This window comes from Eriocheir sinensis, chromosome 39, assembly GCF_024679095.1.
Source record: "Eriocheir sinensis breed Jianghai 21 chromosome 39, ASM2467909v1, whole genome shotgun sequence".
In the NCBI taxonomy this organism is placed as follows: Eukaryota; Metazoa; Arthropoda; class Malacostraca; order Decapoda; family Varunidae; genus Eriocheir; species Eriocheir sinensis.
The window spans coordinates 9103560-9119402 of NC_066547.1; the positions used below are offsets into that span (position 1 = coordinate 9103560).

At 44.2% G+C, this 15843-nt stretch overlaps 1 protein-coding gene across 1 annotated transcript; it reads right to left on the minus strand.

The window, feature by feature from the left end:
* Nucleotides 1-869: 869 nt before the first annotated feature.
* LOC127008957 (sodium-dependent nutrient amino acid transporter 1-like) lies at nucleotides 870-15735 on the minus strand. The gene is made up of 14 exons (XM_050881482.1): nucleotides 15570-15735; nucleotides 8217-8294; nucleotides 5833-6090; nucleotides 5220-5304; nucleotides 4818-5034; nucleotides 4273-4408; nucleotides 3629-3763; nucleotides 3440-3543; nucleotides 2770-2956; nucleotides 2506-2682; nucleotides 2176-2275; nucleotides 1790-1966; nucleotides 1548-1642; nucleotides 870-1124 (listed from the first exon to the last, which is right to left on the minus strand). The coding sequence occupies exons 1-14, from the start codon at nucleotides 15606-15608 to the stop codon at nucleotides 1035-1037; spliced, it is 1878 nt and encodes a 625-aa protein (XP_050737439.1). The 5' UTR covers nucleotides 15609-15735; the 3' UTR covers nucleotides 870-1034.
* Between the last annotated feature and the right edge of the window lie 108 nt (nucleotides 15736-15843).

The window sequence follows — 15843 nt, forward strand, 5'->3', positions numbered from 1 at the left end:
CTGTCTTCGTGTGTTAGATGTTTGCTACAGTGGAACTAGGGTTGCCACCTTGAGGTCAGAATGGCAACCCTAAAATTTATGTAGCCTGCCCTGCCTTGACAGCCGTTGCCTGCTGCTTGTGGAGTCAGGAGGAAGGGTGGTCGCGTACTGTACATGTTTCTCAGGACGAGCCTTGACAAACACATAATTTTACGGCCTGTTTTTTTTTTAGATTGACCGAAAAAGGCCATCACAACAGCTTTAATATGCTGAATTTTATCTGATTGCCCATTCAGACAGACAAATACGGAACAAATAGCGTTCCGTATTGGTTCAAAACGGAACGCACCATTTCATTCTCCAATACGGAACGACTCCGTAGGGACGGGGAACTCAGGGACATTCTAATACCACATACCACATTGGTAGGGCATATTCTAAGATCAGATCAATGGTGGATATTATGACATGGCCAGTGTGTGTGTGTGTAAGAGAGGGGGGTGGAACTGGCACCGGATTTTCAGGGGGGGGGGAGTGCCGCGCCCCCCGTGCCCCCCATAGCTACGGCACTGGAAAACTAGAGACACGTGAAAGAAACTAAATATAACACAACAAATGCTGATCCGCGTGTGTCTTTGGCAATGCACTATAGTGACAAAAATTAAGGCAGGATGTGAAACAGGCCGTGCTAACATGTCACACTGATACGGCTGTTTGTTTCGAAGATATTTGCGAGAAACGAGGCATAGTATATCTCGCTCATCTCTTCCTCTTCTGCCGAGGACATAAATGCGGCGGGACTGCATGTTTGTGGCCTCTTTTTATTTTTATTCCATGAGTATACAGTACCTACTGCTTCCATTCACGCTCAAGGGGTAGAATGAAGAGAGTTTATACATATATATTTATTGTGTATATAAAACAAGAAAGTATATAAGTTTTATGTACTCAAGCCTCAGACTTTCGTATTATTTACACCATAGCATAAGATTAGCACTTTTCATTCTGTATAATAATTATGCACAAACACACACACACACACACACACACACACACTACGTCCTACACTGGGTCTCCCATTTGAGTCTGTCCTTCCGCCTCTTGGGTCCCCAACTCTTCTTGGGCAGGAACGTTTTCCGCAGCCTCTGTGGAGGAAAAGCCAAGCGAGAGGTCAATTCACGTGTAGGTGGCATCAAATGTAGACTGGAGTGAAGTGATCTGCCACGTCACCCTTATGAATCACTTCAGTCATTGCAGTTTAAAGTCGTAACTTTACCATGATATGTCCGATTCTTAGTGTGTACTACCATTGGCTCGGAAAATTAAGCAGATCGACAACAGAGAGACTGAGGCAAAAAAACATCTATTGTATGCTCGGTGCTCCTGAGGCATGACCTCTTCAGAAGCTTTCAAACTTCCCTAGTTTGACTGACCTCTGCTTCTACTGACAACATTCACATAAATATGTAAGAACTGTCTGGAGCATCTTTATGACTTGCATATATTCGGGTTCTCCGTATCGGAAAACGTCCTGCCTATATTAAGTGAATCACCGCCGTAGAACTTACCGCGGAGAAAGATTCCGCCTCTGTGTTGTAGAAGACGTGCAGGAAGCTGATGGGCAGCACGACGATGGCCACGGCGGTCAGGATCCATCCGCAGGCTGAGGGAGAGAGGGAGTACATGAGGGAAAGATGCGGGTTTGTGTATCTCACTATTTGCAACAAGGCGTGTGACATGAGATTCTTCCGTGGGACCTTTCACAGGTGCAGAACTGTGTGAGTGGCAGGTACATGACTCAGGGACGTACTGTAGGCGATATCCGGGTAAGGCATGTTGTCGAAGGTCGGCAGCCGGAAGACCGCCATGCTGTAGATGAAGATGCCGAGCAGCGCCACGGGAGTGATGACCACCCAGCACGCCTTGGTGAACACGTCCAGGTTGAAGTCCAGCATGAAGCGAAGGTCGCGGAAGATTTTTGGGAATCCTGCAGGAAGATGGATCGATCACACAGTTTTCACTTTTGTTTAGTTGGCCAAATGACTCAAAGGCTTGGAAGAGTTCATAGGCCGCAAACAAAAAGTAATAAAAATGCCACTTGAGACCGCTGACTTTAAGCAAAGGTATTTGGGGTATGTTTATTTTACATGAACCTGATAAAAAAAATATTTTCACATCGCCTTCTGATGCCCCCACCGTAGATATAACTGACGGACGCGATCTCAATGATGATCAGCACGAAGATGATGAAACCACCTCCGAAAAAGTCCACCAAATCCAGGATCCACTGGCCGCCCTGAGGGAAAAGAAATTCACGTAACGAAAATTGAGAGGCATTTTTAAGGCACTCGAAGGGATATATTTTCTCAATCATGGAATATTATGAGTTCAATTTTGTGATCCGTGTTTTGGCGCTTTGCTTTATATTCCTGCACCTACTCCTGTTATTTCTTTTTAGTCTTCTTCTGATTTATGACGTCCGGTCTTGATAGCACTGAGGTGATCGTGACGGTCAAGGTTACTCACGGGCGTGATGTAGACGAGGCCGCACAGAAAGCCGACGACGGAGACGGCGAAGGTGACATAGATCTTCCTGACTGACGGGAACTGATCCGAGATGATGCCGATGGTGCAGCCCGTCAGGCCCGCCGCCGAGCCGACGCCCAGCGTGAACATCATCATGAAGAACAGGACCGCGAAAAGCTGTGGCGGGAACACGGCACACGATTAGCACTCAAGATTACCACAGCAATGGGGCCTCACTCCAAACATCTTCGCGGGGGGTGTTACCTGTGGGGCCCAGGTGAATTTAGAGATAGCGTCAGGGTAGGAGACGAAGGCGAGGCCGCCGCCACCGCGCACTACGTCCTCTATGTTAGTTTCGAGCTCGTAGGCGAGGTTACCGAGGATGGCGAAGATGGTGAAGCCGGCGAGCAGCGAGGTGCAGGTGTCCGTGAGGCTGATGATCCACGCGTCCCTGAGAGGAGAACGTCACGAGGTGTAGAGGGATGCAACAAGTGGCGGGAGAATCGGAAAGGTAGGCTATGTAGTACATACCGGCAATCGATAGGGCAGAATACACGAATTCACATGATTGTACCAAAGTAATATCCAAATGGGTTACCTATACAAGTTTCCATAAGTTTGCATGTGTGTGTGTGTTTAGATCTCGAATGAACCGAGCTGAAGATATATGAAGGAGAATGGTGCGCGTGTTTGGAACACCACATGCTAACCGCTGTTGTAGTAAGTACACTTATGCAGCTTCATGCCTGTGAATCATAGTGACAAACACATGATGCAAAATTTACTGTATCACATTGTTACGAAATTAAAAAAATAATTTGCGAAATTTATTGAGAGAGAGAGAGAGAGAGAGAGAGAGAGAGAGAGAGAGAGAGAGAGAGAGAGAGAGAGAGAGAGAGAGAGAGAGAGAGAGAGAGAGAGAGAGAGATCTTACTTGTAGACGTTGTGGGAGAATCCGTTGTAGGAACCGAAGTTGATGATGGCGCCGAACCCGACAGAGAGGCTGAAGAATGACTGCGTGACGGCGGCGTACCACACCTGCGGGGGCATGGCTGTCAGAGTGTGTTCTCAGCGTTCATAGACGGCAGTTATTAGGAACAAAATAAACAAAGTAAAATCGTACATTAGGATCGAGGAGCTTCGGGGCATCGAATCGAACGAAATACAGCATTCCGTCTGTGGCTCCCGGCAGCGTCGCACCGCGGATCAGCAGCGTCACCAGCACCACGTAGGGGAACAGCGCCGTGAAGTACGCCACCTGGAGCAGCGGTAGTGTGTCAGTGGCTGGGGCTGAGCACATGGGAGCTACACCAGAGTCTAGGACCAAGGGTGCAGGGGTATGGTGTAGGCCCAGTAGGGGAAAGAAAGTATAAGCACCTGAAGTAGCGGTAGTGTGTCAGTGCCAATAGTTTGGGCTGAACTCATGGAAGCTATACCACAGTCTAGGGCCAAGGGTGTAGGGCGTAAAGGAAGGAGAGGAAGCGACGATTGAGGAAATGACGAAGACTGCTAAGAATGATGAGTTAAGAGTGTTGTGGAAAGAAAGTCAGGGGCAGTTGTGGGAAGGACATAGGCTGCTGAGAATCATGGGTTCATGCATGCTGAGGAAAGGACGAAGACTGCTGAGAATAATGGGTTCAGGATGTTGAGGAAAGAAAGTAAGCGACGGTCGAGGAAATGACGTATGTTTCTGAGAATAATGGTGTAGTAGAATGGTGAGGAAAACACGGAAGCTAGCCTAACCCTCTGTCTAGATCTTGGCCTGACCTTGCCCGAAGATTTGACGCCCCAGGCCAGCGTGAAGAAGATCACCACCCACGAGAAGAGCAGACACAGCGTGAGGCGCCAGTCCGGGGCTCCGATGCCGTCGCTGATGTCCTCTTTCAGATGCAACACGTAATTGCTGTGGGAAGGAAAGACGGCAGAGTGAAGGACACCAGGCGTCGAAGTCGCTAAGAATATCCGTAAAACTTTTCCCATGTTTGTATACGTTGTTTGTGTTCACGTTCCACCCTCTACATGTCAATTATACGAGGTTTGTGACTACATACTATAGCGTAAACCCCCAACTTTACTTACTTTGCTTACTTGCTGGAAAATCGGTGTAATGTCTTTCCTACTTATACCTCAGAGACTTTTGAGAGTTTGGTTTGACACCTTTTGCCTCTAGCATTCTGAGAGGCAAAACAGTCGGAAAGTATAGGCGACTAATGTACAGTGCATTTGGTGGGAAAAGTTATCCCCCTCTCCCCATAGACGAGACGGAATATAAAGGTCAGCAAGGAGGTGTCTGCGTGCGCCTCAAGACTCACTAGTAGTACTGCTCCGAGGACGACTGCGAGTTGTTGCTGTAGGTCACGTTGGTGCCGGAGGCGTCGACGCAGTTCTCGTCCGCCCAGGCCTCGTCACACACGGACCACGGGAGCACCTTACTGAAGGACATGACGAAGTAGAACACCGTTATCGCCATCAGGGCACAGTAGTACGTCACCACGGACCAGGAAGCGACCATCTGCCCATATCCGATACCTGTGCGGGAAGGAAAACATGAGTGGAGCAGCGCTTAGAAACACAGAAACCAAAAATGCATGTAATTCCCTCATCTGAACACTCGTATATTACCATTGCACACATGTCAACAAATCCTACAAGCGATTATACATATTTTTTTGGATTTTCTTTCCGTAGAGTGACTTGGGCGCCGCCGTACGTACCCTTGACGGCCGGCACCATCCGCCACACCTTGACGCAGGTACAGGAGGAGAACTGTCCGATGGCAAGCTCCAGGAAGTACAGCGGCTGCGGCACCACGCGGTAAGGAAGACACACACACGTAAACATCACATGAATTTTTCTATAGTCACAGCACATTATTAAGTTGGTCCAGAAGCCCCGCGCCCCTCCCCTCCCTCCTTAGTAACTTTGGCTCCTAACTCAAGCTCCTTTCATTCAATCACTCAGCTCCTGTCGTCATGGAAGAGGGAGCGAGGCTTTTGGACCGAGTTAGTGTACGGCGACTTTTATGGGGGGGAGTGGGTAGGGGGGTAGTAGCTTATCTGCGATGTTGACAAGTCCGAAGTTATACGTATAAACTACTGGCAAGCACTTTTCATTCAATGTGAGTTTAACTAAAGCATCAAAAGTTGAGGGTAGGAATAAAAATGAATGTCTGTTTCTTTAGGAGTGTATAGTAGCGTTTTTAGTGGATCCATATTTTCTGAACGGCTTTCTGCGAGAGAGAGAGAGAGAGAGAGAGAGAGAGAGAGAGAGAGAGAGAGAGAGAGAGAGAGAGAGAGAGAGAGAGAGAGAGTCCCCTCACACACTTACCCTGCCGATAAATATGAGCACGATGAGGTAGGGGATGAGGAAGGCACCGCCACCGTTCTCGAAGGCCGTGGTCGGGAACCTCCAGATGTTACCCAGCCCGACGGACATGGAGATGCAGGAGAGGAGGAACTCGATGGGACGGGACCACTCCTGCCGATCCCCCCCCTCTTCCTTCTCCTCGTCTCCCGCGCCATCCCCTTCCTTATTCTCTACGGGTGGCGGGACTGGGAGGGCGGAAGTAACGATGAACACTGATCCCTGGTTTTTGGAAATAGGAAGAAAAACAGATGATTTCAAAGCCTAAAGTTTTTTGTAACGAGCCAAGTCAATAAGTCGACACATGCAAGCCCACATTTTCAAACATTTCAGGGCTTCCACACACACATTTCATAAGGCTTTCATAGAGGCTGTCGATATTTTCACGGGTAGTTTCATGAGCCTATAAAAAAATAGTGATAGTTTGATAAGATTTCTGCACCGTGAATGTATGTAAGATAAGCACTCATGAGAACCCGACTAATCTCCTTCGTGGCATTTGGAAACGTTTGTTGTGAGAGCCGAAAAACGTTTGAGAATGCGGACCACGGAATTATCCAGCAGTATCTATATTCTCCCTTGCGCATTGTTCGATTTTTGGCCCCTTTGTGAACATAACGAATACCGGAGAAGTCAGGTTAAAGTAAACTATCTTGGTGTTCATAAGCGGCCATAGTGACATCAAGTTAGATAGCGTCCAAACTAAGGATTAATCAACAGGGCTTATTCACACATGTACGAAAATTAGAGAAAAAAAAAATCACTGGTCCAGATGGCGAAACTCACGTGGTGTAAATCAAAAAGAAGAAAAGAAAGAGTAATTTCATGTTGTAAAAGGCCACGATATCTCACAAGCTGTAAACGACTATTCATTTCATCACACACAGTCTTTATGATTTTTGGAATGCTGCGTAAAATGACTCCTCAGTGACGGAATTCCCACTCCAAAAGTATGTTAAATAAATGGTCTTGAAAACTACAGTGAAAATGCAACGAGAATAACAGAAACAATGACGACGCCAACAACAACAACAACAAAAATTAAACAAACAAGAATAAAAACAGTAATAGGAGCAACAATAGTAGAATTTTGCTAATGATATTGAGAGGAAATACGATGGCGATGATAAAATAGTAATAGTAATAATAATAGAAAAATAGAAATATGATGATGATGATGATGATGTGATGATGATGAAGAGGGAGAGGAGGGGAAGGAGGAGCGGGAAAAGGAGAAGGAGGGCGACGACGAGGAGGAGGAGGAGGAGGAGGAGGAGGAGGAGGAAGAGGAGTGGAAGCAAGAGCGGGAGGAGAAGGAGAAGGAGGAGGATAATGATGAAAATGACAATACTAATGATATAATAATGAAAATAATGTCTGTCTGTTTATCATTATATTCATTTATGTCATCGGCGTTTCTGAAGCACTAAATATGGCGCCGGCGCAACTTATAACTGTGAAATTTATGGTCACGGATTCTTCTCGTCGCTTATCGGGGCTGCACCGACTCCAGGGTCACGGCGGATTTCTTTTTATTATGCCTTCATGTTTATTGTACCTTTGTGATGAGTTGGCTGTTACGTAAAATAGTTCCTCGTTGGTTGTTCCGCTCTCTCTCACACACACAAAAATGTTGAATATAAGGCCGGCAAGAGTAGAGTAAAAATGCAACAACAACAACAACAACAACAACAACAACAACAACAACAACACCAACAACAACAGTAATAATAATAATAATAATAATAATAATAATAATAATAATAATAATAATAATAATAATAATAATAATAATAATAATAATAATAATAATAATAATAATAATAATAATAATAATAATAATAATAATAATAATAATAATAATAATAATAATAATAATAATAATAATAATAATAATAATAATAATAATAACAATAATAATAATAATAATAATAATGATAATACATGCGTCACCTAATCAGTCAACCAACCTTTCATCACACACACACACACACACACACACACACACACACACACACACACACACACATCCACCCCCCCCCCGTCCCCCCACACCTGATACGCATCTGCCGGGTATTTCCTCTCACTCCCCCCCCCACCCCCCTGCAAGAAACTGATAGCGGTCGATTATTTTATTTTTATTTTAAGGAATTGGTGCGTTATCAGCCCTCGCTATAGTCAATGAGCTCTGGAGGAATGAGTAATCTTGCCGGCATCAATAACACTACTACTACTACTACTACTACTACTACTACTACTACTACTACTACTACTATTGAAATCCATGTAAGGGCATAAGGGCGTAAGAAGAAAAAAGAATAGAACCCTTGGCCGGTCAGAAAGCTTACCTTCACCTGATAGTTGAAGTCAGTCTCGTGGGCGACGTAGCTCTGGTTAACGTAGCCGATGTTTCCATTCTGAACCTCCTGAAAAAACAAAGAAAAAGAGGAGAGGAATTACTTAGAGATTATGTGGCAGCGAGTCAGGATTAATTGAAGGACGTGAAGGGAAGTAGAGGGAAAGGTGAGATTACTTTGCCTTTGTGAGATAGTTAGACCTTTGTGAAACCGTTAGACCTTTGTGAGATCGTTAGACCTTTGTGAGACCGTTAGACCTTTGTGAGACCGTTAGACCTTTGTGAGACCGTTAGACCTTTGTGAAACCGTTAGACCTCTGTGAAACCGTTAGACCTTTGTGAAACCGTTAGACCTTTGTGAAACCGTTAGACCTTTGTGAAACCGTTAGACCTCTGTGAAACCGTTAGACCTTTGTGAAACCGTTAGACCTTTGTGAGACCGTTAGACTAGCTGGGGATGTGCGGACTTTTTTTTGCATTTTTTTACAGTTCAGGCAAAAACTCAATACTAAAAAATAAACCGTGGAGAGTCGGGACAGACAAGTTCACGCGAGTTGCTACAGTAATGAAGAAAAGGTGAAGGAGGGAGAGAAGGAGAAGGCACAAAATAGATGAGGTATGGCAGAAGGATGAAGACGAAATGGAGGAGCTTAATATGAGAAAAGTAAGGTAGGACAATAAGATAAAAATGGGGTTGTAAACGAAGAAAAAGTGAGGTGTAGCAGAATGATAAAAATGAGATGAAGACAAGGAGGGAACAAATATGCTTGGATAAAGAGGGAAAGTTAAAGTATAGTGAAGTGTAATGAGATAAGAAAAATGAGATAAATTTGGATATATAAGAAGAAAAAAAGGATGGTAGAGCAGACAGTTAAAAAAAAGGTGAGATAAAGGAAAAGAGAGGACGAAAATGTATGAATAGATGAAGAATAAACGGAAATGAATGTAAGAGTTGAAGAGTAAAAGGAATGAAGGTGAAAGTTGAAGAATAAAAGGAATAAATGTGAACAGAGATCCGATGAAGAAAAAAGACAAACAAAAGGTCACGTAACTTAAGCATTTATTTTTCTGTTGACAAAACCCGGAAAATGTCAGACCGCGTGTGACAAGACGGATCAAAGGAAACACGTCATCATAAAAAAATACAAGAATGTTAAGACGAGACTGAGGTTAAGAATTATATGAAGCTTACTTAATCAACGATGAGCTACAAGATAAAAAGAAGTAAGAAATCCACTCAGCAAAATAACTAGGAGATAAAGAAAAGAGGAAGAAAAGAATAGTGATCAAAAGGACATTAAACAGGGAAATATGCATAGGAGAATGGAGGGTCAGCTGCGAAGGGAGAGGTGTCTTGAAACCTGTCCATTACTCGAAGTCACGTACTGAGCCTTGCCACACTTTGACTCTCCTCCGAAAATTGAATAGGAGAAGGGAGGGTCAGTTTCGTAGGGGGAAGAGTGTTGAGGCTTATCCATTAGTAGAAGTCACGTATTGAAGCTTGCAACTCCTTAATCTTCCTCCTTTTTCTCCTCCTCCTCCTCCTCCTCCTCCTCCTCCTCCTTTTCCTTCTCCTCTTTCTCCTCCCCCCCCTATTCTCTTCCTCCTTCTCCTTCTCCTTCTTCTTTTCCTCTTTCTCCTCTTCCTTCTCCTTTTCCTTCTCCTCTTTCTCCTCCCCCCCTATCCTCTTCCTCCTTCTCCTTCTCCTCCTTCTTTTCCTCTTTCTCCTCATCCTTTCCCTTCTCCTCTTTCTCCTCTCCCCCAATCCTCCTTCTCCTTCTCCTTCTCGTCCTCCTGCGCCTGCTCTTCCTCCTCCTTTTTTTCCTCTTCTTCTTCTTCTTCTTCTTCTTCTTCTTCTTCTTCTTCTTCTTCTTCTTCTTCTTCTTCTTCTTCTTCTTCTTCCTCCTCCTCCTCCACTTCCTAATCCTGCCGTCAAAGATATCTGGAGCAACTTTTACAATGCCTTTTTTTTTTATTTTATTATCAGCATTATCATATATTTTTTTTACAGCTACTAATCCGTCTGTTCAGTCACTCAGTAAGAACACGTAAATCCCCCCCCCCCGCGTGACAGGCCGCTTCCAAACGTTATCACCTGGAGCCTCGTAAAGTTCTCAGCAGGTAAACAAAAATCTTAGTCTTTCTTTTTTTTTTGGGTGATAAAACTTTACCCCCCCCCCCCCTCATCTTTATTGCGTCCGATAAAAACACTATTATGTGCTATGTTTTCAAGGCTACGGTATCTAATAATGATAATTCGGTGACGCAGTACATTTATAGAACCTGATTTTTTGTTTTTGTTTTCTTCTTTATCAGAGTAAGCATCACACCTTCGTACGTTCTCTCTCTCTTTCTTTCTTTCTTTCTTTCTTTCTTTCTCTCAAAAATAAATAAAGGAGCGCATTTTTTTTCCCTTTCCAGCTTCTTTCTTTCTTTCTTTCTTTCTTTCTTTCTTTCTTTCTCTCTCTCTCTCAAGAATAAATAAAGGAGAGCATTTTTTTCCTTTTCCAGCTTCTCTTTCTTTCTTTCTTTCTTTCTTTCTTTCTTTCTTTCTTTCTTTCTCTTTCTCTCTCTAAAAAATAAATAAAGGAGATCATTTTTCTCCCTTTCCAGCTTCTCTTTCTTTCTTTCTTCCTTTCTTTCTTTCTTTCTTTCTTTCTTTCTTTCTTTCTTTCTCTCTCTCTCAAAAATAAATAAAGGAGATCATTTTTTCCCTTTCCAGCTTCTCTTTCTTTCTTTCTTCCTTTCTTTCTTTCTTTCTTTCTTTCTTTCTTTCTTTCTTTCTCTTTCTCTCTCTTAAAAATAAATAAAGATCATTTTTCTCCCTTTCCAGCTTCTCTTTCTTTCTTTCTTTCTTTCTTTCTCTTTCTCTCTCTTAAAAATAAATAAAGATCATTTTTCTCCCTTTCCAGCTTCTCTGATACCAAGGGAACACACTTTTCTCTCATTGTCGATTAGTATAGATCAAGCACTATATAACATCTATTTATGAATCTATAGCTCGGAAAACGCCCCTGGGAGATGTTATAAGTGGCCACTATTCTCCGGGGCTTTTGTAACTCACATCAACTATTTCGAAAAGGCCGAAGAGGAGGTCAATCTGGTTCTCATATGTTCCTTTCCCTTTTACGGCGCAGAAGCTTCGTCAGACTACCACCAGGGTCATAAAACTACGCATGGAAAAGCCCACGAATCCTACGAGTATATACGATAGATAGTTTATTGTTGCAAGTAAACAACAAAGGAGAAGGGAGGAGCATGCCATCCCAACCCCCAGGCAGTACAGAGTTTGATTATACAACTAAGGATACATGTGGAAGTAGCACCAGGAAACTAAAAAGACCTAACCTAACCTAACCTAACCTAACCTAACCATACGAAAGCCTTGTCAAATGTGTGCGCTTGGGAGCCGATATGTATAAGAATGTGGACCTAGGTGTGTTTCTCAAGCTGTTGGGTCTTCTGGTGTTACCGTTACTTTGTCTTTATGGTTTCCCTTGTTCTCTTATCTCCCTTATTGACGCCTCCTTGTCGTGCTGATAAGGGCGCGCAGCTGTGAACCCATGAGCTGTCCTGTCCGCCCAAGTCCTAGGGGCCGTATCCTCGTCAACAATTAATACTAAACTTGGTATTAACTTTCGACTTTACTATTAACGTCACTCTCAAAGTGTATCCTCACCAACTATTAGCCTAATACCTTCTATTAAACTTCGGTATTAACTTGGGAGTGCTGGCGAGGACTTCTAGGCTGGTATTACACGACACTTTGCCATATCACATCAGCTATTCCTAAAGGTCAAAGAGGGGATCAATCGGGTTTTAATGAGTGGTTCTTTAAGTTCATGGTACAGAAGAAGGGTCACACTACCACCAGGGTCATAAAAGTACCTCTGGAAATGCCCACAACTCCTACGAAAGCCTTGGCAAATATGTGTTCTTGGGCGGGGAAATGTCTTGTAATACGACTCATACTCTCTCCCCCTCGGCAAATATGTGTTCTTGGGCGGGGAAATGTCTTGCAATACGACCCCAAGAACACATATTTGACAAGGCTTTCCTAGGAGTTGTGGGCACTTGCAGGGGTAGTTTTATGACCCTGGTGGTAATTTGACCTTTTTTCTGTACCCTGTCCAATCCTTACACATCTTGTCAAACCCTCACACACCTTATCAAACTCTCACATATCCTATTAAGTTCTTGCACGCCATGTCAAACTTTAAATCTTGTCTCCTATGGGCCCCTTTTGCTTCGGTGTTCAGTCAATGCGTCGAGCTCAGAACCCATGAACAACTTTTTTACATTCAGTTCATCCAGTTCTTCAGTTCTTCAGTCCTTTCACACCCCGTCAAACTCTCACAAACCTTGTCAAACTTAAACTCCCTTATTTTCCATTTTTTCATTCTCTCCTTTATTTACCATTTCTGGCGTGGTGGTCAACGCTCTAAGCTTTGAACCCGCGAATCGCCCTTTTTTAATCAGTCCTTTGTCAGTCGGAGTTCAGCCCATCCAAGAGCCCCTTTAGTAGTTTTTCATCCTCGCTACGGGCTGGGCGATAAACAGGGTCGTAAATAAACTCGGGGAAGGTGAATTATTGCGGTATCCCGGATGTCACACTCTTTACGACCTGAGGGAATGATTCGATATCCACTACAGATTTAATGTTCTAAAAAGAGAAGAGAGGAAGTTTGTCATATTCCTTCGCAGCCTTGTTATCATCAGAAAGACAGGAAGCGTTGGGTCGAGCTCTAAATTAGTCGGAGAGGGGAATTTGTTTATCTTTTTCCTATCTGCATCACATACCACTTGAGAAACGGAAGTACAGAACAGGAAAATGAGGTCAAGAATGTTAGGATAACGCACAGGGCGAACGTCTCTCTCCCTTGAGTAACCCGGAGTAACGCGGATGTCACACTCTTTACGACCTGAGGGAATTATTTGATATCCACCTCAGATTTAATGCTCTAAGGAGGTGAGAGGTTTTTCATGTTCCATCTCACCGCGTCGTTATCATCAGAAAGAACAAGAAAGCGTTGACTCGAGTTAAAAAATCATAGAGGTGAATTTCTGTTAACCTACTTTCGCGTCTGAATCGTATCACTTGAAAGAAGGAAGTAAAGAAGAAGAAAATGAGGCCAAGGGTGTCAGGACTTAACACAACGGGCTCTCTCTCTCTCTCTCTCTCTCTCTCTCTCTCTTGAGTTCGATTAACGGCAGGTGATAAACACAGCAATGACGCCGCGCTTTCTCTTATCGAGATTAGCGACTCCGTGATATTGGGTGGGCGGGAGGCTGGGGGTGGTGGCGTCAGGGGGAAATAACGAGGGTGGAGGCGACGCAATGATAAGCGTGTTAGTTGCAGTTCAGTACGCGTTTGCCTAAATGAAAGAAGAGGAGGAGGAAGAGGTAGTGTTAGTAGGCAGGAGCTTGGTAATTTTAGCATCAGGGGGAAATAATGAGGGTGGAGGTGACGTAATGATCAGCGGGTAGTTGCAGTTCAGTACGAGTTCACCTAAATGAAAGCAGAGGAGGAAGAGGAAAAGGAAGAGGAGGAGGCAGGATGGGTGGGTAGGAAGCTGGTAGTTTATGGTCCCCATTCTTCGGTGCCCGCACATACATTTAAACAAGGCTATCGTAGGAGTTTAGGGCATTTACGGGCCTAGCTTAATGGTCCTGGTGGTAGTGTAACCCTTTTCCCGTACCGTGAACCTGAAACAACACTCACTAGAACCAAAATAATCTCCTTTTTGATCCTTGGAAAAGCGTGTTAAATATGTGTTAAACCACCACCAGGGCCATTAAACTACGCCTGGAAATGACCAAAACTCCTACGAAAAGCGTGTCAAATATGTGTTAAACTACCACCAGGGCCATTAAACCACGCCTGGAAATTATCAAAACTCCTACGAAAAGCGTGTCAAATATGTGTTAAACTACAACCAGGGCCATTAAACCACGCCTGGAAATTATCAAAACTCCTACGAAGAGCGTGTCAAATATGTGTTAAACCACCACCAGGGCCATTAAACCACGCCTGGAAATGACCAAAACTCCTACGAAAAGCGTGTCAAATATGTGTTAAACTACCACCAGGGCCATTAAACCACGCCTGGAAATGACCAAAACTCCTACGAAAAGCGTGTCAAATATGTGTTAAACTACCACCAGGGCCATTAAACCACGCCTGGAAATTATCAAAACTCCTAAGAAGAGCGTGTCAAATATGTATGCTGGGGTGCGGAGAGGTTTGAGAAAATGGCCCCCCAGTACGGTTCCTAAAATGGATGAGGAGGAGGAGGAGGGCGGGTTGGTAGGTTGGAGGCTGGTACTGGATTTTTTTAGGGAGATAAGGAGAGTTGAGGGAACGCCGTGGTCATACAGGCAGTTGCAGTCCATTGTGATTCGTTCTGTATGGAAGTTCATGAATTTGGTTGTCCCCCGTTTGGAAGGGAACAAATGCGTGTCACGACTTGTATGAATTTGTGTGACGCCCTTTTCTTGTGTTCGCCCTTTTTCCTGTCGTTCAGTTCTTCCTTCTACATTATATATTTTTTTGTTCATATGATTTATCTTGCGTATTTTTTTCTGTTTTGCATATTCTCTCTCTCTCTCTCTCTCTCTCTCTCTCTCTCTCTCTCTCTCTCTCTCTCTCTCTCTCTCTCTCTCTCTCTCTCTCTCTCTCTCTCTCTTCCATAATATTTACGCTCCTCTCTCTATTTCTATTCTTACTCGTTATCCTGCTCGCCCTTATCACTTCTTACTTAACCTTTGTTCACTATGGAAATCGCGACAAATATCTCCCCGGCGGACATGTTCCAGAACTGATGAAGCAATACAATTAAGTTTCCATCACACCTTTATTAGTGTTCATCTTTTAGTCAGTCAGTCGTCTGCTTGTAGAAAACATAGAAATTTGGAAGAGCAGGTAATCCGATATCGAGGCTGCTTGCTGTAGTAACCTGAGCTATTTTCCAGGAACTCTCTTGATCTGCTGAATAGATTTGCCCTTATGAAAATTATGCACGCACATCTGGATACTCTTCTTTTACTCACATGTTGTTAGGAAGTACCGATCGCTGGGATTCTCAAGCGAAGTGATCGTTGTAGCACTAACCGTTTCTGAGGGAAGTTTATTTCAGTGTCGGATGTGTCGATTCGAGACAGAAAACATAAATAGTCAATGGTTCTTTATGTCGACGAGGGAAGAGAAGCAGGTGGAGGAGCAGGAGGGGGACGAAGAGGAGGGTGAGAAGGACGGGGATAAGAATTAAAGAAAACTCACAAGGAAATCATTAAAGGTGTTGGCGTGTGTGTGTGTGTGTGTGTGTGTGTGTGTGTGTGTACTTACCTGGGGAGGCTTCTCGGAGATATAGAGCGTCTCCTTCATGGCGGAGGGGAGGCGGGTGTGTGGTGCCGCGGCGGGTGACGGAGTGTGGCGCTTTGGCGGGTCAGGGAGTCAGAGTAGAGGCGCGGGTTTCCTCTTAATATATACAGACGTCACAGGATGAAATGAGGCGCTTTATCTCAAGTCTGATTGTGTACACGTGTGGAGGTAGGGGGGAGGGGAGGTGTATGTGTGTGAGTGTGCGTGTGTTGCATTTAATTTCCAGGTGTCAGCTGAT